The 22641-nt window shown below is 40.1% G+C and overlaps 1 protein-coding gene across 2 annotated transcripts in view; it reads left to right on the top strand.

Moving 5' to 3' along the window:
• Nucleotides 1–22641, top strand: part of CCDC93 (coiled-coil domain containing 93) — a 94242-nt gene that overhangs the window by 8509 nt on the left and 63092 nt on the right. For both annotated transcript variants that reach the window (XM_045558609.1, XM_045558608.1), the window contains exons 4-7: nt 5319–5430; nt 9924–10022; nt 10819–10875; nt 22396–22496. In XM_045558609.1, the coding sequence (XP_045414565.1) occupies nt 5319–5430; nt 9924–10022; nt 10819–10875; nt 22396–22496 (369 nt within the window). The remainder of the gene's footprint in view (nt 1–5318; nt 5431–9923; nt 10023–10818; nt 10876–22395; nt 22497–22641) is intronic.

Here is a 22641-nt window from a genome sequence, read left to right as displayed (position 1 = left end):
ATCACCCAAGTAGTGTACATTGCACCCCATTGGTAATTTTTCATACCTCATCCCCTCCGACCCTCCCCCATTGTGAGTCTCCTGTGTCCATTATGCCATTCTGGGCCATTCTGTAGTCACAGTTTAGCTCCCAGTTATAAATGAGAACATGCAAGATCAGCCAGCTTCTTAATCAGACTGTTTACTGGCATGATTTCACCGCCTTCTTGAGGGTACCCCTCTTTGACGCCACTGACTTTCTACTCCAATTTTCAGCTGATTGCTTCCTATACCTGTGGCACCCGTGATGTGCTGGGATTTCTTTTCATTACATTCTTTCTGGACTAGTTTTATTATTTCTTGAATTCACATGTGTCTCCTTGGTAAATTCCTTTTGAGTCTCACAGTGGTTTGTAGCCCCCGTTTTCATCTTGGTATCCTTGGGGGATATGACACACTCCTATTGGTGATAGTATCCTACTATCCTTTTTTTAAATTTATTTTTTTCTTTGACCATCTTAATGTTAAGAACCACTGTACTTTCAATAGCTATTGGAACATATTTTTTTCATATGTATTCTCAATCTCTCATCTGTATTTCTGAAATCTAAAAAGCTCTGAAAATTGTTTTTTTCTTTTAAAGTTTATATGCAAAAGTTATTTGGAGCCAGGTGTGGTGGCTCCCACCTGTAATCCTAGCACTCTGAGAGGCCGAGGCAGGAGGATTGCTTGAGCTCAGGAGTTTGAGACCAGCCTGAGCAATAGCGAGACCTGATCGCTACTAAAAATAGAAAAATTAACTGGGCATTATGATGCGGGCCTGTAGTCCCAGCTACTCGGGAGGCTGAGGCAGGAGGAAGCTTGGGCTCAGGAGTTGGAGGTTGCAGTGAGCTATGATGACACCACTGCATTCTACTCGGGGTGACGGAGTAGGACTGTCCCGGGGGAAAAAAAAAAAAAAAACACGAAAGTTATTTGGAAGCAAAACATGACCCGAACTGACTTAAGGCTATTAAAGTTTTGCTGAAGAAGTATTAATTCTTTGATTATAGGGTACTATTCTAGATTTCCCTGGAGTTTTACATAATACATAGTTTATGCCCCTTAGATATACTAAAGTACTATCATCTAAAAATTTGGAATTCCGAAACACATCTGGCCCCCAAAGGGTTTGGATAAGGGATTGAGGGTGTATTATATTCTCTGGTAAGTGCTTGATGTGTGTCTCTTAAGTGCAGAGTGATGAACTGTAATTGTGGGCAAAGCTGGGAACAGGGGTTTACATGGCTAAGGACCCCCAGACTCAGTATTGCACCAGGCAGTTGGTTCTTTATTTTCTGCAGGAAAAATGTCATAGCCAAAGAGCACTGAATTATCCAAAAATCTTTTCTGTTTGGTTTTGGAATGTGTTCTGTGTTTGGGGTTCCTCCCCAGAGTTTCTGATTAGGTGTGATTTAGATTAAAACTACCTTACGTTTGCCGTTTCTCAGTATATCCCAGTCCATGTAATGGATGGGCCAGGCAGTACCTCTGAGGAGCACACTTGCCTGTTGAGGGCAGGATTATCTCTCAGGCTCTCTTCTATATGCACCCAGCTGGGGCCTTGTTCTCCTCCTCCATCCTGCTTTCCTGTGGGTTCCATAAGCTTCTATCCTCACCCCCAGCTGCTTCTAAAGCCCCATTACCAAAGGATCCTATGCTCAGAGGCTCATAAATGAGATTTTAGAGTTATAACTAAGTTCATTTCAGCAACAAACATTTGCTAGGCACCTGTGTTCCAAGCACTTACATGTGCATTTTATTATTTTACCTTCACAACTACCTTTGAATAGGCAGGACAGAGATTATACCTAAGTTTTATGATAGGCATATTGGACCAGAGGGACTGAGTAACTTGCCAAAAGTCCCAGAGTTGGTGGCGGAGCTGGAATTTAGACCCAGGTTTGATTTACTCTCTTTGAAACTATTTGCAGTGGAGGAGAAAACTGTACTGAGCACTCTTAAAATCTAAAGGAGGGTCCGGCGTGGTGGCTCATGACTGTAATCCTAGCACTGTGGGAGTCCAAGGCTAGAGGATCCCTTGAGACCAGGAGTTTGAGACCGGCCTGAGCAAGAGCAAGACCCTGTCTCTACAAAAAATATTAATAGAAAAATTACCTGGGCGTGGTGACACGTGCCTATAGTCCCAGCTACTCGGGAGGCTGAGGCAGGAGGACAGTTTGAGGTTACAGTGAGCTATGATGACTCCACTGCACTCCAGCCCAGGTGATAGGGCGAGACCTTGTCTCAAAAAAAAAAAAAAAAAAACTAAAGGAGTCAAACTAATCACAACTGGGCATGTTAAAATCTTAGGCTTAGACACCTGTGTAGTGACCTCTGCAATTATCACTGTCTCTAATTTTTAGAAGATCTGAAGGATCCACCCTGAGCTCCAGGGAGAAACTGAATGGAGACTAGTAGATTTCTGAAAGTCTTTCTGACTTTCTTCCCTTGTCCCAGCCCACCTGTGTTTCCTCCCACATCCCCACCTCCCAGCAGTGTCAGTACCTTCAGTTGCTTCCGTGCGCTGCTGAGACTGTCCAGACTGACTTGGCGGTAGTTTCTGAGAGGTGGGTTTAAGAGGCCTGTAAACCCTGAGATGACCCAAGATGTCCTTCCCTCGGGGACTTTATGAATTGGATGAAAAGCCTGGCTCTGAGGAGTGGCCAGGGAGAACCTTGTTTAAAGACAGGAGATTAGACTGGATGGTGTTGGAGGTCGTGGCCTCTTGTTTTCAAGCTGCTGAATGGTTCTAGGCAATCGGTAACCCTATGCAAACCGGTAGATCTGTAGCCACAAGAGGGAGCTCTCCTCCTACTGAACCAAAATGTAACTAAGAGGAAAGGCTGTAGTGATCATGTGCCCCCACGTGTAGACAGTTGAGACCTGTGTTGAGCAAGGAAAGGCTGTATTGAACACATGCCCCCACATACAGATAGTTAAGAACTGTGTTGAGCAAGGACACAAAACTAGGGTTGATACTCTTCATTTGCTAAGGTTAGAGTTTGGGCAGCAGGGTCACTTAAATATTTACAAATGTTTACAGATTTCAATGAAAGTAAGAAACAAGGCTTGGGAGTCTAATAGAGATTAAAAATAAAAAATAAAGCTTACCATAGAAAGAGCCCTAGGTATGTTGCCAAATGGGTTTGTTAGTACTTCCCTACCAAACTTTCCATTCAAGTCCCAAGAAGACCTGGACAATCACAGGCTTCTCCACCAGGGCAGGTCACACATGGCAGAAAAGACACATGTGTCCCAAAGACATGCTGCTCAGAAAGGAGGGGCCCCAAGAGCAGCTAAGAGCCACAGGACAATTTCCTTCTTCCTCTCAGGACTTTTGGATAAATAACTCTTCACCCCAACTTCTGCTGGGGAGGAAGGGTGAGGAGGAAGGAGCAGAGAATGTTCTTCCCTGTGCTTCCCTCCTGGGAGATGGATGTTCCCTTTCTTCACTGAATGTGTGCAGTGGGGTATCAATCTTCCCTTCCCCACATTTTTTCTCTTAACGTATTGGACTTGACATTTGATCTCATGATCAGTGGGGTGTGACTGTTGTCCTCAGCAGGTTTTAATCTTGGTCCCACCTTGTGAAGCTGTTTTCTAGATACCAGACACTGGTTCTTAGTATATTCTCTGGGGACCATTTGCTGGGGGGCTGTTTAGCCTTTGCTCCTAGGTCACCTAGTTCCTACTAAGACTGAGGAGGTTAAAAACTGCTTAGGGGAAAATGGGTAACATGATAATAACTCTCACCAAGTTAGATATTGGTCTTGAAGCTACCTAGAAGGATTATTGAACTGCAGAGAGATAAAAGTGGACAAGATTTCTCTGAACAAACAAGGAACACTTTTGGTACATCCAAACCTTGTTAAATTTGAAGCATCTAGTAAGATAACTGACCCCTTGTTCACCAGGGCCTATGTCTGTTTAAAAAATAGTCCTGCACTTATAGACAAGGCCACAGTAGCTGCTGTGACTGGCTAAGGTTTTTAAAAAAGTGTTCTTGGGTGGGGATATAACCTAAACTATCCATGTAGGCTGAGCCAGAAGCTCCCCTTTCTCCATATGGCCAAAAGGCCATGCCTGGTGATTGTTTTTCAAGGTTCCCAAGTGATGTGCCATAGCTTTGGGGTATATCAGACCTACTAAATAACCTCTTTCTCTCTTCTTGAATCCGATCCAATTAAGATAGCATAAGAAACAAGAATCACACAGTTAGAGATCAAATACCAGCTGATTAAAGAAGGCGGCTTCAAGCCATGATAAAACAAACTTGCACCCAAATCCCTCTGTCACTCCTGTCATAAAACTGTCCTTACCCAGGCTAAGCTGAGAACCTCTCCAGCAAGAAGAGGATGCTTACCTCCTCACCTAGGTAGAAGAACACTCTGGAACCTCAGGGAGCCCAGTTCCTCCTCTCCCAATCCCATTCATTCCATAGGAGGAAGATTGAGGCATGGTGTTAGAGGGAGGTCAGAGCACCCCTCATGAGAAGCAGAACGTATCTACTATCTCTGGAAATCAGGATAGGGATACAGAGTTTCCCTAAAGGTGGGATTAATTTTTTCTTTTTCTTTTTCTTTTTTTTGGACACGAGATCTCACTCTGTTGCCTAGGCTTGTTTTGAACTCCTGAGCTCACGTGATCCCACTGTCTGCCTCAACTTCCTGAGTAGCTGGGATTGCAGGTGTAGGATTGATTTTAGAGTATCAAAAAAATTAAGAGATACTATTTATTTAAAAAAACTTTTGTACCAGAGTAGAGAACTCCAAATTTATTTTCAATAAATAAATTTGGAGGCCTTATGTTTTATCTTAATATTCTGAGCACCTTGCACAGGGTCTGGTAATTATTTGTTGCCTGAATAATATTTAGAATGATTTTTTTAAATGTGTAACCTAGTAGTTCCCAAACTTTTAGAAAAGTAGATCAGTAAAATGAAATGTAAAAGAATATGAGGCACTGAAACTTTTTATTTTACTAAGGATGTTAAAAAATAATAACTACTGTCTCTGAACATCACTATTATTTCATAAAGAAAAAAAATATCTTACTATCAAAAAAGTGAGAGGAACATCTTAGAATAAAGGATGAAGGCAGTTCTTTGGCCATAGATGCACACATCTAAATTATGCTTATTTTTCTCATTTGTAGTCATCCAGGAGAATCTTGGTCATGGTCTGTCACTGGCCTGGCATTGAGAAGCCCCAGATTCTTCTCGGATGCTGACCAGACTTTAGAGGTACCATAGGACCACTCAATGTGTCTTACTCCTTGCTTGTTCTTTTTCTGAACAGAGCTCTATCTGAAAAAATTGTCTCAGTCCTGCCAAGAATGAAATGCCCACACCAGCTGGAGCCCCACCAGATCCAGGGGATGGATTTTATTCACATATTTCCTGTTGTTCAGGTGAGAACTTCTTTGTGGTTTCTTGTCCTCTGAACATCGGAATTCCTGTAACGGGCTTGGCTCTTGGTCCATCTTGGCCTGGATCCTGAATTCAGTGGGTGTGATATAGATTTGGTGCAGCAGAACATGATGTGCTTCTTGTCATCATCTTCAAAAGATTGCCAGTACTCCGTATTGCCCAGTTTCACACTGTCACCTATTATGATCTTTGAATGTTCTCATCAGTGGCTTTTCATTGCCTGTTTGGTAAAGATAGAACTCTACAGCCCTGTACGCTCTGGTCCCATCTGGCCTATGCTGCTTGATCTCATTCCTTGCTTTTCTTTGTTCTCTTTGTTCTAGCCCCTCTGACTTTCTTTCATATATACTTATTATGCTTCCTGCTGTCACAGGGCCTTTGCATTGCTGGTTCCTTGAGCTGCAATACTTTTCCATTCTCTCCGTACCTGCTTAATTCACATTCATCCTTCAGATCTCAGTTCCATCAAACCTCTTCAAGAAAGCCTTCCCTCATCCCCTAATCTACAATAGGTTCCTTTCCTGTATGCACCCATATGGCCACATTCCCTTCCTTCACAGGAATCTTCTTACTACAGTTTGTAATCATGTATGTTTGTATATTCATGTGTGTGATTATTTATCTGCCTCTCCCATCAGCCTGTAAGCTGCATGAGGACAGGGTACATGGCTGTCTTGCTCACTGTTTTGTCTCTAGCACCTACCAGAATGCCTTGCAATTTGCAGGTATTTAGTCCTTATTTGATGACTAAATGACTAAGGGGAGGCTTCTGTCTGCCTCCGGCTCTTTCCTAAGCCTCTATGATTAAGTGGCGCTTGTATGTACAGCCTACAAACAGTTGACTGTTCATATCCAAAGTTCCATGTCCACACATTCAACCAACTGTGGGCTGAATGTGTTTAGGAAGAGAAAACACAAACAATAAATAATAAAATATAATACAAATTAAAAAGCACAGTGTAACAACTATTTATATAGCACTTACATTGTATTAGGTATTATAAGTAATCTAGAGATGATTTCAAATATACAAGAGGATGTGTGTAGTTTATATGCAAATAATATACCATTTTTCATCATGGATTTTGATATCCTGGGGGGTTTTGGCACCAATCCCCCATGGATACTGAGCAACAACTGCATTCTGTGCAGTTCTTGTGTGTGGGCTTCCCCTTTTAGGCACCTCAAAGAGGGGAGGAGCAAAGGGACTGAAGTGTGTTGCTTGCCGTGTGAAAAGTACTTTGTGTCTGATCCTATTAGAGCTCTTTGAAGCATCTATTATAATCTCTTACATTTGAGGAAAGTGAGAAATGTAATTTCCTTGCATTTAAGGAAAATGAGACTCAGAGGGTAATTGATTTGCTTAAGGACAGAGAACTAGTGAGTGGACAAAAAAAGGTTCCAGTCTAAACTCTCTTGTCTCTAAGCCTCTGGTTTTCCACTCCACCCTTCATGCATCCACTGAGAAGGAAGCTGCACATCCCTTGCTAGAAAAGTCTTCTAGTTCTGTGTTAAGATTGTGCATGTAGTGTAGGAGTTAAGAGCACAGACTCTGGAGACCTCCTGGGTTCACATCTCAGCTCTGCCACTTTCTAGCTGTGTGACCTTGGGCAAATGACCTAACTTCTTATCTGTTAAATAGAAATAATAATAACACCTACCTGACAGGATGAGAATTAAGTTAATATGTCTAAAGCACTTAGATGAAAGACTGGCACATTTAGTAAGTGCTTTATAAGTGTTACATAGTTGTGTCTGTTATTGTTACATGTTGAATATTCTCCTGCACTAGACTGCAAATTGAATGCCATGAAATTTGTAAATTTTTAAAATGAAATTTGTAAATTTAAAGCCAAGACTTTAACTTAGATTTGATTTGCATGTTTGGTGGACTTTGTGTCTCTCTGATGCAGAGGGATGCTACTTGATTCTTTTGTGGAAATGGAAAATGTGGGCCCTGGGTTGATTATTACTGAAACCTCCACCACAATCATACTGTGAAGTTGTTACCTTCCCCCTAAAGCTTGGATCTCTAGGGATTAGACCATATTTAACCCCATGTTAGAACTTCGGGGGCAAAAAATCTAGTCTAGATATGAGATGATGATGAATTGGAAGTGGCCTTCTATAGTCAATTTGGGCGTTTTGAGGGTCTGTGAATGTTCCCCATTGTGAGTGGAATGTTAGAGGGGTTCCTCTCTGGAAGCCTTCTGGATGTGAGAGCCTAGGCAAGTGGTTACCAGATTTCTTAATTTCATGGACCTATAAAATTTGTAAGAAAAAATGGAGGTTGATCCAGGGTTGCCACCTGTAGTTGGCCAGGCAAGGACATTTTTTAAATCCAGCTACTACCTTTCTTTCTCTATCCTTTTCTAAAAGAATGGGCTTTTAATTCCCAGTCTCAGAAAAAAGCACAATCTTTCGAATTAAATACATGTAGCATTATAAAAAGCTCACCATGTGCTTGTAGGTTTTTCCTGTTTTTCTGGGGACCAGTGAAAGAATAATTATGGACCAGCAGTTGGGAACAGAACCATTGACCTAGTTGTCTTGCATGAGTCTAGGCTCACCACCCTTGTTCACACCATTGTAGCAAAGCTATAGTAATACTCTCTGCATGCCAGCCAAGAAGAAACAGATCTAACTTCCAGCCACTCGTGGTTCTAAGTCATATCTTTTTTTCCATGTTAGATGTCTGAATCCTGTGAAGGTGGATATTTTTCTTGAGTGTTAGGGGCACTCTGTGGCAGAGCTTGGCTGTCCGAGAGGTTCCCTCCATAGCCCGTCATGCTGAGAACTCCAAAATTAATTCTCTCTAAGGGAATCCTGTGACTCAGCAGGCATTGTCTTCTTACCTGATCGCACTCTCCAGGATCCAGCCAGGTGGTAATTTAGGGCAGATCTAGAATTAAGGAAGTAGATCTGAAAAGGAAACAGATATGGAAGTCCAGAAACTGAGTCTCCTGATTCAAAAGAAAGCAGAGCTAAGTTGATTTGAGCAGTATTTCAACTGCCTTAATTGGCCCTTAGCTGTCCTGAGCTGTCACATTGGGATGGGAGTGTGGATGAGGGGCTACACTAGTTCTGAATGCTGTCTGATCTTCTGCTTCTACTTCTGGATTTTAATCAGTGCCTGAGGTCATTGCTTGGAGGTGGGGTGGAATGGTAGAACTAAATGGAAGATACTAACAACAAAGAAATATTCCTCATATGGTTATTTGCAGCCATCTCTATCCTGGACAGCTACTTCCTAAACATGCACTGTACTTGAGCTGGCTGCCCTTTGTGAACAAGCATCTCTTTTCATCCCTAGGAGAGCACCATGCAGCACCATGTTATGTGCCATGTGTCTACTTTCCTAGGTAGCTAAACCTCACCAAGTGTGCTTGCTCTTGGTGAAACATAGCTACTGTACCAAAACTGCTTTTGAGATGGAGTAGCTCTCTCTGGAGAGGTAGTAGCATTCCCCTCCATGATCTTCAGTGATAGAGAGAATGAATGAAGAGCAGGGGAGGAGAAGCAAAGGTTCTTTTTACACTTTACACTCTTATCCCAGAGTGGCTGGATCTTCTACAGGTTTTTTTGGGCAGGGATCGGGAGGGTTGGAGGGGGGCAGGGGGTGCGTAGGTGTTTTAATTAACTGGAGTTTTAAGTTAAGAGAAATGAAGAGCAGCTTCTTCTGGGTATCAGCCCAGTAGAGCTGGGAAACATTTAATGAAGCCCATTCGTCCAGTCTTCTGAAGTGGAAGAGCCTCCAAGCTGTGACTCCTAGCTTTGCAGCTTGCTAGCTACAGATCAATGAGCAAATTACTTGTTCTCTCTGCGCTTCAGGTTCCATAGGACTCAGCATGTTCCTTCTAATGTTTGAGGATTAAGAGAGAGAGAATGTTGTTAGTATCAAGCTAACCCAGTGCCTTCAGCTATGTACTCAGTACGCACTATTCTCAAATCTGAATATTTTGGACTTTTTTTTCATCCATGAAATGAGGAGTTACACTAGTGTTCTTTGTGGTTCTTTCCCTGATCTGTGGTACAAGCAACACAGGAAAGAGATTTTCATTAAGATCTGCTCCTGGGACCAGGAGGTTGGGGGGACAGCTATATTTGTTTTGTGCTTCAGGTATTTACAGAGCACTCTAGTATTTGTGATTGCATTTGCTCCCACTTTAGCTCTGTGAGGGAAAAAGAACTGATATCCTTGCCTTTACAAAAGAGGAAAACTGAGAACTGAGGATATGAAGTAAGTCTTTAAAGCTCTGCACTGCTACTCGGCACCAGGTCCCACTGGATCTTAGCATCTCAGATACCTGGCTGGTTGCTTTTCCTGTAGGACAACATGCGTTGGTAATTTCCTATCACCCACTCTCGTCAACTGTGCTGATTTGGGTTCACAAGTTGTGCCATGTCTGAGTTGGCCTTCACCACAGTGGAATTTTGTCCATATCAACTCAGGTTTTTTCACTTTCTTCCCCAGTGGCTGGTGAAACGAGCTATAGAAACAAAAGAAGAAATGGGCGACTACATCCGTTCCTACTCTATATCCCAGTTCCAGAAAACCTACAGTCTCCCTGAGGTCAGTATTGTGCTTTGCTTTTATTTCCAGCTGAGAACCTGAGTACACACTTAGAGACTCTGCAGGAAGGAGCAGCTCAGCTCGGGCTCCCCTGTACTCCCGCTTCCCTACTTGGCATCTCTGGCCCTACTTGGTCTTGCCCTGACGTTGAAACTAGGCCTCTTGGTTCATTAGAACTGCCTCTTTAAATGGCTGCTGAGTGTAAAGCCCTACAATTTTGTCATTTTCTCTGAATTTTGGTATTTGATCTAGAGTTTTTATTTTATAAGAACAAGAGTATATTTTTTATAAAGCTTTTTGAGAGACCACTCACCTAGGACATCCCTATAGTAACAATTTAATAACAATTACAACTATAATAAAAGCTCATAACTATTGAATATTTACTACATGCCAGTCCTAGCACATCATATGGCTTCTATTCTTTAATCCTCAGAATAGCCCCCTGAGATAGATGTTGTTTTCTTTATTTAACAGATGGAGAAACTGAGGCTTAGAGGTTAAGTAACTTACCTGAGGATTCAGCGCTTACAAGAATTTGAAATAAGAAGAACACTTGTCTTGAGCGTTATACTTTATGTCCCTCCTTTTTCTTACTGGCTGTAGGATCTATGTGGGAGCCAACTGCAGAGGTCCTAGCCTTTTCCCATGGAGAATATATTCGAATTCATTAGGAAATTGAGACTTGTCAGGCAAAGTAGTAATTAGAAGTCAATTTATAATGTAGGTTTCTGAGCAGTCCAGTTGAGTTTTAATCTTCACATGGGATTTGTTTAATCTCTGTTTTGTCTTGTAGGATGATGACTTCATAAAGAGAAAAGAAAAGGCCATCAAGACAGTTACTGACCTCTCAGTAAGTTCCTTGCTGTGTTCTCCTGTCAGAGCACTATGTAGCCTTCAAATAGCCCTTTGAGTTACATCACAAAAGTGTTACTTCCTGAGGTTTCCATCTGCTGGGATTGCCCAGGAGCTGGTCTCCAATGGGTATGTGAGGGAAGCCCTGCCCGGGTCACTGCTCAGGACCGAGATGCCAGCAGTGACAGGTAGAACTTGCCACAGCCATTCCCCTGCGTTCTCGCTTCCAGTTTTAAGGGAGAAACAGCCAAATGCAGAGCCCTTCCTCATTTATCCCAATGGCAGGTATAAACTTCAAATAGCTCCAAAGAGCAGGTGATGAACTGGAGATAGTACATTGAGGTTACTCCTTACCCCTGTGATGGCTTTGGAGAGGCAGAATAGCTTCTGAGCTTTGTGTGGGAAATTCTGGGGTGGCCTTTCTCACCATACACAGTGCATTTTAGTCACTGAGAGTCTGCACGTATGTACCTACTTCACCAGCATGAGGGGCAGTGGAGAGCTTTGATCCTTTACAGAACACTCCAGGCCAGGGCCAGCAGGGTCTTGTCAGCAGCATCCTCCATCACCCAGCCTTCCTATAATACCCAAGCTGATGGGAATGAAGCCTTGTATATATATTGCCAGTGTGTACATTTTTTTTTTTTTTGAGACAGAGTGTCACTTTGTTGCCCTGGCTAGAGTGAGTGCCATAGCATCAGCCTAGCTCACAGCAACCTCAAACTCCTGGGCTTAAGTGATCCTGCTGCCTCAGTCTCACCAGTAGCTGGGACTACAGGCATGTGCCACCATGCCTGGCTAATTTTTTCTATATATATTTTAGTTGGCCAGATAATTTCTTTCTATTTTTAGTAGAGATGGGGTCTCGCTCTTGCTCAGGCTGATCTCGAACTCCTGACCTCGAGCGATCCACCCGCCTCGGCCTCCCAGAGTGCTAGGATTACAGGCATAAGCCACCGCGCCTGGCCTATTCTTTTTTTTCTGAAAATAACGTATAGTGTTATTTTGCATACTTTTTACTTTATCTGAATCATACACTAAATATTTTACTCAACCTTGTTTGTAAGAATCAGCCAATCATATATATCTAGTTGGTTTTTATATTAATAGTTGTATTATATATTGTCTTAATATGCCACCCAGCTTAAATATCAGGTGCACTTTTTTTGCAAATGACTTGGGTTACATACCTTGTGTAATTGTAAAGATTGAAGTTGTCTGGCTTGTGTGGCTTTGTGAATTGACTATGCAGTCTTACCAGAAAAAGAATTCTTGAACTGGCTTATCTTATAATAAAAATAAATGTGTGGTCTCCCAAGGTGATTACTCTGAAAAGAACAATCGTTTGATGATTAAAGATATGAAGCGCTTATATAAAATGAGCCTTTGTCACTTTATAATTGTGATTCATATCTTTTCTTCACTTCCACTTTGGAAATGGGAGGGGTGGAAAACCTTTGAGATAGTGACACTCTGAAGCCAGATACTGTTTTCAGATTTGGCAGCAGTATTAAATAATAATAATTAGAAGAAATGATATGACATCAGAGTAATTTCTTTCCTTGTTATGATATGGGTGTTCAGTTTAGAACATCCTTAAAGTTTTTAAAAAGATTGATAGATACAAGGGAAGAAAATTAACCTTAATCTCACAACAGAGAAGCAGCCACACATTTCTTCCATGTTTTTAATGTACATTTTTAAACAGATTTAGAACCATACTTTAAAGATAATTTAATTTTTTTCACTTACCAATATAGGGTATTTTGTATGCTATTCAAGATTCCTCCTAAGAACATTTCTCATGACAATAATCAATTGGTTGGATATGCCATTGCTTTCCCCTATTTTAAGTAATACTTCATTTCTGGAAAGATGAAAACCAGGTTTACAGCATAATGTCTGATGAACTGGGGGGCCAGCAGTAGGAGAGGAAGGAAAGGAAATTTTCTCTTCCCTATAAGCTCTGTACTATTTGAATTTTATGCTAAGTCTATGTATTACCTATTCACAAATAAGTACAAATTAAAAAATTTTAATGCTTTCTCAAATATCTTCATATATAAATCTCACTCTGAGCCTGGGATAGAGAGAAAAAATGATAGTTTTTGGCTGTATATCCCAGAATAAAAGGCCAGCATAGCTGTCAGTCATCCTAGCAATGAAACTGGGCCTGGCATTTCTATTCCTATGGAATAGTTAAGGCCTCTAGAGACACATTTTTTCTTCTTCTCTGTAGTGGAGTTTTTTTTTTTTTTTTTTAATATACTTCTGCTTGATAATGTGAGAGCATCGAATTTAAGGAAATAATAATAATGACAAAAACTTACATAGTGCCCAAACATTGTTGTGTATGTATATCTATAACTCATCTAGTCCTCACAACAACCCTATGAAATAGTAGTTTTTTGTGGTTTTTTGTTTGTTTGTTTGTTTTTGTTTTTTTTTTTTTTTTTCTTTTTTTTACAAATGAGGAAACCAAAGCACAGATAAGTTAAATTTCCCTAGGTCACATTGGCAGTGACGGAGCCAGGACTCAAATTCAGTCTTGTGACCACTTTCTGTGAGCCTCTAGATAAAATGCTGTTTGCAGCTGATTAGAAAATAATCAAAGGAAAATGGAAAAAGATTTGTGAGTCTCTTTGGTTATAATTTGCATTGCTTAGTTTATGTCCTTTTTATGTGTAAACTTAATCCTCAGTTAACTGGCAGTACAATTTCAGCAGGAATGATAAAGAATTTTTATGGATAACTCACAGTTACCTTTGGGTTTTATTTGTTTGTTTTCTCCTTTTCTCATCTACTGAAAATACTTCTCACTTTTGGAAGCTATCTGCTTAAGTTTCTTAGCTGAGCTCCTTTGCATTAACTTTCATCCCTCCTTTCTACCACTCTGCAAGTGCTTCCTTAGCTGATTTGAAACTAGAGTCCCAAGAGCTCATAAGAGACTCCAGGGCTGTAATGCATATATCCCTGGCTTATTCTGGTGAGTCAGTATAAAAAACTAAATAGCTTTCAGTTTTTTATTTGTTTTCATTCTCTCCAGGGAAAAATCGCTATTTTAGTGAAGAGAAGGAAGTCTTTCCTAGAGGACCAGATGGTGTGGCTCTTTGCAAGTCTCAGGTTCTAGAGGGTGTTCTCTTCTTTCAGCCTTTTCCCAGCTCTGCCTTTTAGATGCTGTGGCAGTGTTTCTTGCTTGCTCCCATAGATGAATCTAGAATCCTAAATTTAAATTGTGAATGGAAAAATTAAGGAATAAAATAAAGCTCAACCTGTAGGTGCCTAGTTTCTAGACCCAGCCTTTTATAAAATATATATGTAGCTGCCATGTATTTATTGAGTGCCTTCTGTGTGCCTGGCATCTAAATAGGCATTTTACAAGTATTATCTCATTTACCCCTTATCAACACTCAGAGAGTTATACGTTATTACCATTTTATAAATCAGAAACTTGAAGCTCAGAAAGATTAATAAATTCCCTATGTAGCTGCAGAGCTAGGAAGAGGCAGCTAGATTTTGATTTTACATCTGATTCTAACACAACAAATGTTGGCGCTTCTCCCATTTTCTAACTCTTCACCTGGTCTCTGATTTCCCACATATTCCTGGCACCAATTTTGTAGTAATGTTGCTGACTTACTGCAAGACTCTGGGATATTACTCGTTTGGGTCCTAGGGACTCAGATTCATCCAGGGCAGTGGGGTGCTCTCTCACTACCTCTTCAGTCCCTATGGGGGCACTTACTGGGACTGTTCTCATTTGAAGACCTTTGCCCAGCCAGCAGAGGGATGCCAAGTGTAGGTTGTCCTATTGTCTTTTTTCATCTGCCAACATGATACCATTATGCCTTAACCAATAGGCTTTTACTTATTCTTTCTAAGTTATAATATACAAGTATTGAACATTTAAATATTTAGCTTATTCTTGTCTTTAGCCATCCTTAGAAGACTATCTCAGTTGTTTGCATTCATCCTTGGTTATATAGCTCATCCATTTTTTTAGTGTATGATTTTTTGTTTTAGAAAAGGTTACTTTTATTTTATGCTAATACCGTAGTAATAAGAATGAAAAATTAGGAAATGGAGAAAAACTACAAAGACTAAATCACCTGTGATAGCATCAGCAAGAGCTAACCACTGATAGTCCAAGTAGGAAATACAGTCCTATGGATATTAATAAAGAGAATTTGAGATTGCAAAAAGAATGGCATTATACTACATATTGTTTTGTTACTTGCTCATTTTGTTCAACAGTCTATCAAGGCTATCTTTCCACGCCAGTAAATATGCCTCCATAGTGTTTTTAGTGGCTATAGATTATTCATTGTGTGGAACTGGGAGGCCCAGGCAGGAGGATCACTTGAGGTGAGGAGTTTCACTCCAGCCTCAGCAAGAGCGAGACACTTGTCTCTACAAATACAGAAAAATTGGCTGGGCATGGTGGCACACGCCTGTAGTCCCAGGTACTCGGGGGGCTGGGGCAGGAAGATTGCTTGATTCCAGGACTTTCAGGTTGCTGTGAGCTGGGCTGACGCAACGGCGCTGTAGCCCCCGTGACAGAGCAAGACCCAGTCTTGAAAAAAAAAAAAATTTATACACACTCCCCAAGCAGTGCTATAATATAACCAACCATCGGTTGCGCTTGATACTGTGGTTACTGTGAACCAGGAAACAAGGCACACGACACAAAGGTGAGAAGATTCTTTCCAGGTTTTCTTTTCTTCTTTAAAGCAGAAATGAGAACCAATAAAATTAACATGAGAAAGAAAAAAAATTAGTTTAGTTTGTATCTTTTTTTTTTTCCCCTGACCATTATGTAGGACATCCTCATAGCTAAATTTTTTCTTTTATCTCTAATTATTTACTTAGGATCCACTCCATAAAGTGGAATTGGGTCAAAGGCTATGCCTAATGCTTTTAGTACCTCTTGCCAGATTGCTAGGCAGAAAAGTTGTTGTGAACTTTATCATCTGAGCTAAAAGCTCATCACTTTGGGGTATTTTCTTTTTGCTGTGGCCTCATTTTTCTTTCTTGTAGAGATTATTCCCAGTACCTGCTTTCTTCTTTGAAATGTGTTACTTTTTAGCTTTTTACCCTACCTCCTTTTCACAAAATAGCTAGCTGCTTTGTAGTAGGCCTACCTGATGGGAGGTGGTGTTTTCAAAAGACTTAAGAAACAGAAACTATTGCCACCCCAGGGCAGGCCTCTGCTTACCACCTTCTGCTTTTGCATCATAATCGTAATGGGCTTTTTTGTCTCACTTAGTGTGCTGTTACACAGCTTTATTCTCCTCTGAGCTGTCAGCCCTCCATATCCATGAAATATCTGTCCTGTGCAGTGAGATCTTTTACTTCTTAACCTTGAATAAAAGGTGTCCACAAAATTATACCCAAGCCCCCGAAAGATATATTCATTTACTATTTACAAGCATTTTTGGGTAATGTTTAGAATTTTATATGAGAGTAGAGGGAACAGGAAAAAAAGGCTTCTTAGAGCTTCTAGTCTCTTTGGAAGGGAATGCTTTGTTGAACTTACTGGATCACCTAGGAGACCATGCCATTTAGAGTTCCTACTCCAGTGCATTCTTCCATAGATGGTGCTTTGAGGAAGGCCTTTTCATCCAGTTTGTAAAATGGAAATGTGGTGACATAAGCAAAACGGTGTATCGCAATTTATTATTAATAATAAAAATATACATCCATATGTATGTAAAATTATATATTTACTGTGTGTCAGGCACTGTTAAATATATTGATTGATTATTTCTCGTAACTCTTCTAATACCTAATTTACAGGTAGAAAACCACAGAGTTTAAAGTAACTTGCTCCAAATCAGAGAGGTGTAATAAGTAATGGAACAAAGACTGAAACCCTAGTCTGACTCCAAGCATTCATTCAGTAGTATTAATTGAGAGCTTACTGCATGCCAGACCAGATTCTAGGAGCTGAGGCAACAGCCCTAACATTGCAGCTTGTAAGGGGTTTGAGGGATTTGGGAGCTCATCAAGAAGGAAGCTCTGACTACAAGCTTTATTTGGGAGATGATTTGACAAGTTTCCTTACAGGGTGGGGGAGTGGGGGTCCTTCACACTGTGAGACCATCCAGAGGCTTAGGCACAGGGGCCACCATCCAAAAGGGGAGGAGGGCAAGGGAACTCCCCCACGTGATCATAGAGGAGGCTCCTGAGTCTAGCTGATGCTGCTCAACAGCACAGGGAGCCTCTGGGTCAGAGATCTCCAAAGCTCCCCAGTGCTGTGGGGGCTTTATAGCCCCAGAGCTTGTTCTTTCTATGATTAGTAAATGCTGACAGTTACCAAGCGTGTAGTTTTGGAGGGTATATAAAGTAGGCAGGCTCTACAAAAAATCTGCTTGTTTAGGGTATGTTTAAAACAATCTGATGTGTAAAAATTTGAGTTTGATGTTGACCAACTCTTGAGCTAGTAAGTCTCAGTCTGCTGTGAAGAAATAAACAACCTAGCCGCCATTTTAGCTTATTTATATGACACAGCAACCTTATTCTTACCCACCAAGTTATACTGCTTGGTATGGACTCAAGGAGACCTGAGATTGGACTTGTGCTGGACCTCAAAAAGCAAAGATACACTTACATGGCAGAGCCCATATAAAGAGAATGGAAAAGGAGAAAGGTTTGGGGGTGTCTCTGTAGAAAACACTACAGAAAGATCGCTGTCCACCCATCTCACATCATTTTCTTCACTCAGTACCCAGCGACTTCATTCTGATTGTTTATTGTTATGAATGTGAGACATTTTTTAAAGCATTTATGTGTCCCAATTATAACTTTTTTTATGGGATCTTTCAGAACATTGCACTTGATGGAGAAAACATCTGTGGGGCCACTGTAGGTGGAAGGCAGAGTTTACTCACCAGACTCATAGGCCGGAGGCGGGTCTGTTGGAATTGGGTTTGGACTGTGAGAATGAGCTGTTAAGGTCATTGGAGGTAGCTCAGGGAAATGTTGCTTCTTGCTGAGTTGGGTGTGGTCTGGGCCACTGGAGTTTTGAGTGTAGACTGCCAAATTGGTGGTGGATGTTGCACTGCCTGCTCTGTTATTTCAATAAAGACGTTGTCTGCCAAATTGTGAGGGCAGTGATCAGGGATTTGATGCAGAACTTCTGTGGTGCTGTGCTGTTCCACTTCCCTTTCCTGCCATTTGGAATGTGAACTCAGAGGAATTACTCTGACAGGTGAACCTGACTTGTAACTAGACCTGCAAAGTAGAGATCTGGTTCTCTGCTTTACAAATGGGTCACCCTGATTTGTCTTTTTTCTGAGACAGACTCTTGCTCTGTTGCCGGGGCTCAAGTTCATTGATGTCATTGTAGCTCACTGCAACCTCAAACTCTGGGGCTCAGGCAGTCCTCCTGCTTGTCTCCTGAGTTGCTGGGACTACAAGTGTGTACCACTAAGCCCAGCTTTTTTTTTTTGGTAGAAACAGGTCTCACTACTGACCTGGTTGGTCTTGAAACCCTGACCTCAAGTGATTCTCCTGCATCAGCCTCCCAAAGTGCTAGGATTACAGGTGTGAGCCACCGCACCCAGCCCACCTTAATTTTTTAACCCTGCTCATGTGTCTTTTATTCTCTGCCACAACAAAATATCAGAACTCAAAGTGTGATCAAAGTTGAAGTATAAAATGTTTTTCAGAGTGCTAAAATTTTGGTATTGTATTGTTTCTGTCACTTACTGCCTTTGTAGCCTTGAGCAAGTTTTTTAACCTCTCTGTGCCTAAGTTTATCAACTATAGATAGTAAACAAGGATAACTACCCTCATAGATGTGAAGATCAAATGGGCAGCACATGTATCGCAGTATATGCCTGACATGTGCCTATCATGTAATAAATGATAGCTATTATTGTTGCTGCCACTATTAATGGCAAAAGGATAAATTGATTTTATATGCTCCTTTTAAGAGCACAATCATGTGTAAAGCATGGTATATTTTTTATTAATTTCGGACTTTAAATTTTTTTAATGAATTATGTTACCAAGTCAGTATCTTTGTAGGATTAAAAGAACACAAACAATGAAAGACTGGGAGTATCCTTCAAGATCTGTTAGTACAGCCTCATTTTACAGATACAGAAACTGAAGCCCACTGAGAGGAACTGCCTTTCCCAAAGTCATACAGCTGGTTAGTGGCAGAGATGGGACTAGACATCAGTGTCCTGACTCCTGTTCCTTTAAAGAGCAACTTTGCAATAGTTCTTTATAGTTGGCATAGAAACCTCTAACTTTAGGTCACATTACTTAAGCCGACCATTGTAATGATGGCAGCTAGAGCTAGTTGAAATGGCTGGTGGAGGGCTCGAGTGCCCACCAGAGGTGAATTAGTGTGGGAAGAAAGCCTTGGGATTAGAAGCCAGGGTACCTAAGGCCAGGCCTAATACTGTCCTAGGGATCTTGGACAAATTATTTTATGTCTGCTTCACTAGTAAAGTGAAGATAATAGTATGTGCCCTGCTGCTACTTCATAGTGTGCTTATGTTATAAAGTGTAAAATGTGAGATGTATATATAATTTTATACTTTAAGGGGTAAGGAATAATTCATAAAAGCCAGCATTGCCATTGTTTGGCAGAATAAAAGGCCCTTTTAGCTGTTGGTTTCAGTATGCTATTGTTTTGGAGTCAGTCTTTTTTTTAGAAGAATACAATTTCCTGTCTTGGGTCATTGACTCTTTCAATAGTAACTAAAGAAAATAACAGTTAAGTTCAATTACATAGTAGTGCTATAATAGTAGAGCTCAGTGGAAATTAAATCATATGCAGTAACTGACGTCATGCGGGTTCATTGTATTAATATTTTTCATTTCCCTACAAGTCTGTTTTATGTTATTTATAGCTTCCTATTCATAGAGACACCAACAGCAAACTAAGGAATATTTGTGGCAGCAATTTGTAAGAACCACCTTCCAGTGTCATCCCAAGCCCTGTTACAATCCTTTTCCACAAAATTGTTGAGATTATATAGTATGTATTAGAGAAAGAATGTTATTCCATATGTTTGAAACTTTATAATAAAGTTAACCAGAATTAAGGGAAATAATTCTAATTAGAATAAAATGCCACTATCTGGAGAGACTTGATAGTAAGCTTGTTGTGGTGATGTCCAGGTCAGGATTAAATGTAGTAAACCTGGGTAGTGGAAAAGAAAAGATCCAGAGATGAATTGCTATAGGATACCTTGCTGGCCTAACAGCTGCCTGCTTGCACACAGATTGCTGAGCAGATAGTACTAAGGCATCATCCGACTGTCAGCTTAGCAGTCAAGAAGGACATTCGGTCATCTGAGGGTGAAGACCTACGTTTATTCAGCACCTACTACATGCCATATTGTTTTGTTTAAGAGACAGAGATATATACATATAATTTTAGAGTATGTCCTATACAAAACAGATCTACATTTATACATTTATAACTAAATCACACTCTAATAATTAAAAAAGCCAATGAAAGTTTACAGTGCATTTTGTTTTCACAAATTCTTTTGAGGATAAACCTCAAAACACTTTTGTTAAAAAGATATGTATCTCTGAAGGGTTGTATCCAGTCTTCTTTTCTGGTATTAGAGTCTAAAAGAATTGAAATCTCCTTTAACCATTTAAGAATTTTTAAATTTGGTGTGAATATAATGAAAATCCAATGGAGTTTTTCTTAATGAACTTGACAAGCTGACAGTAGAATTTATTTGAAAGAGAAAATGTGTAAAAATAGCCAGGAAATTTGAAAAAAGACCAGTGGAGACAAGATGGAGAATCATAAAGCAAAAGAAACTGAAGAGAGTAATCAGTTGTTAGATTCCTACTTTTCACTGTATAAAAAAAATTGAATGGATTAAAGAGCTAAAGATAAACTGTAAGCTAAATATAAACTGTAAAAGTGACACGTGAGAATTTTGTTTTTACCATCCTCGGGATAAGAAGTAAGATATAATATCTGAGAACTGTACAGAAAGTGATTGATAAATTTGACTTCATAAAAAATTAAAATGTCATAGGACCAAAAAACACCAAGTTGAAACAAAATTGACAAACAATAGATTGGGTGAAAGTATTTGCTACATAAATGAAAGCCATAGGTGTAATGCTCCTATATAACAGGCTTACAAATCAGTAAGAAAATTATGAATTAATCCACAGGAAACCAGTCAAAGGATTTGAACAAGATAAATGGCAAATAAACAAGAAGATTCCCAGCCTCACTAATAGTTTGGGGAAGGCTAATCAAAACCGTGAAATATTTTTCACCCATGTGATGTAGAAAAATTAAAAAGCTTGTGAATATTTGTTGCGAAAGATGTGATTAACAAGTTGGAGGGCACATAAATCAGTACGGGTCGTTTTGTTTATTGGCTCAACTTGGTAGCGTAAAGACCCTTCAAACCAGTGATTTCAGTTCTAAGTTTCTATCCTAGCAATCTACATACACAAGTTTAAGCTTGTTTTAAATAAGAGCTTGGAAATAACCTAAAAGTACTTCAGTAGAAGATTAAATAAACTAGGAAACACCGGTATTAAGGAATAATACATCTAGTTATAAAGAATAAAATAGATTTGTGTGTAAATTTATTTCATGGAAATAACTCCAGTATATACTGTTAAGCAAAATCAAACAAAAAAACCAACAAAAAGTAAGTTGCAGAACAATGTATGCAATATACTCTTAGTTATGTTAAAAAAAAAACTCCCTAAACCATCTATTGAAAAATGTGTGTGTATTGTGCACAGTATTATATGTAAATTCACAAACAAAGATTTAAAAGAATGTGCGCCCATCTAACTGACAGTGGTACCCCTGGGGAGAAGTTGGAGCTAGAGGAAGAGGGGGTGAGACAAGCCTCTTTTCAAAAAAAAAAAAAAAAAATTCTGCATCCTTTCTTTGTGTTTGAGAAGCGTTTGAAGCTTTTTATAGGAATATACCCGTGTGTTATGCAATTTAAAGCAAATTAATACAAAACCAGAGGCTAAGGCTACTTTCTGAAGTTCTTGTTTAAAACGTCCATTATTTTTACTCATGCCACTGTAGAAAGACAATAGCTGTTTTTATCTGGGTAAATTAACATAGAAGAGTACATAGCAAACACTAATAGTGTTACCTTCTTGGGCAGGGTACATCCTCCATATATTTATGTATTATTTGAACTTTCTTCAGTGAGCACATATCATTTTTATAGTTAAAAAATTAAGAGCAAAGGACCCTCTTTTGTTATTGAGCTTTTCCCTCTTTTCTGTTTCTCAGCAAAGGAGGGCATGTGGACATAAATCATCTCAGGTAACCAGAGGTTCAGTTCATTGTCTCCTGCCCTGACCTTTCATAAACCTTGCCTCTCTGTCCTGAAGGCAGCCACCCAGAATGTCCTTTGTCCTCAGTGGAGCCCTGGACACATAGGCTGTGACAGGGAAAGACCCACTTCCCCTGACTGGCTGGAGGCATCCAGCAGCAGTTCAGGACAACCGTCTCACACTTGGTAACTTGCCTATCTCATCCACTTAGGATGTTTACAAGCCTCGCCGGAAATATAAACGCCAACAGGGAGCAGAGGAGCTGCTTGATGAAGAATCTCGAGTCCATGCTACACTTTTGGAATATGGCAGGTAATGAATGAGACCCAGTCTAGGTGTCTATTTTATAAACCCATTTAAAAGAAAAGCTAATTTAAATTATTTGTTTTGAATTAACTGGTTTGGATTCTACCTGATTTAACTTACTGTTTACAGCCATGAGATTTCTAATATCAGG

Source organism: Lemur catta, chromosome 8 (assembly GCF_020740605.2).
Source record: "Lemur catta isolate mLemCat1 chromosome 8, mLemCat1.pri, whole genome shotgun sequence".
NCBI classification, from domain to species: domain Eukaryota; kingdom Metazoa; phylum Chordata; class Mammalia; order Primates; family Lemuridae; genus Lemur; species Lemur catta.
This window is presented reverse-complemented; position numbering and strand designations above follow the sequence as displayed.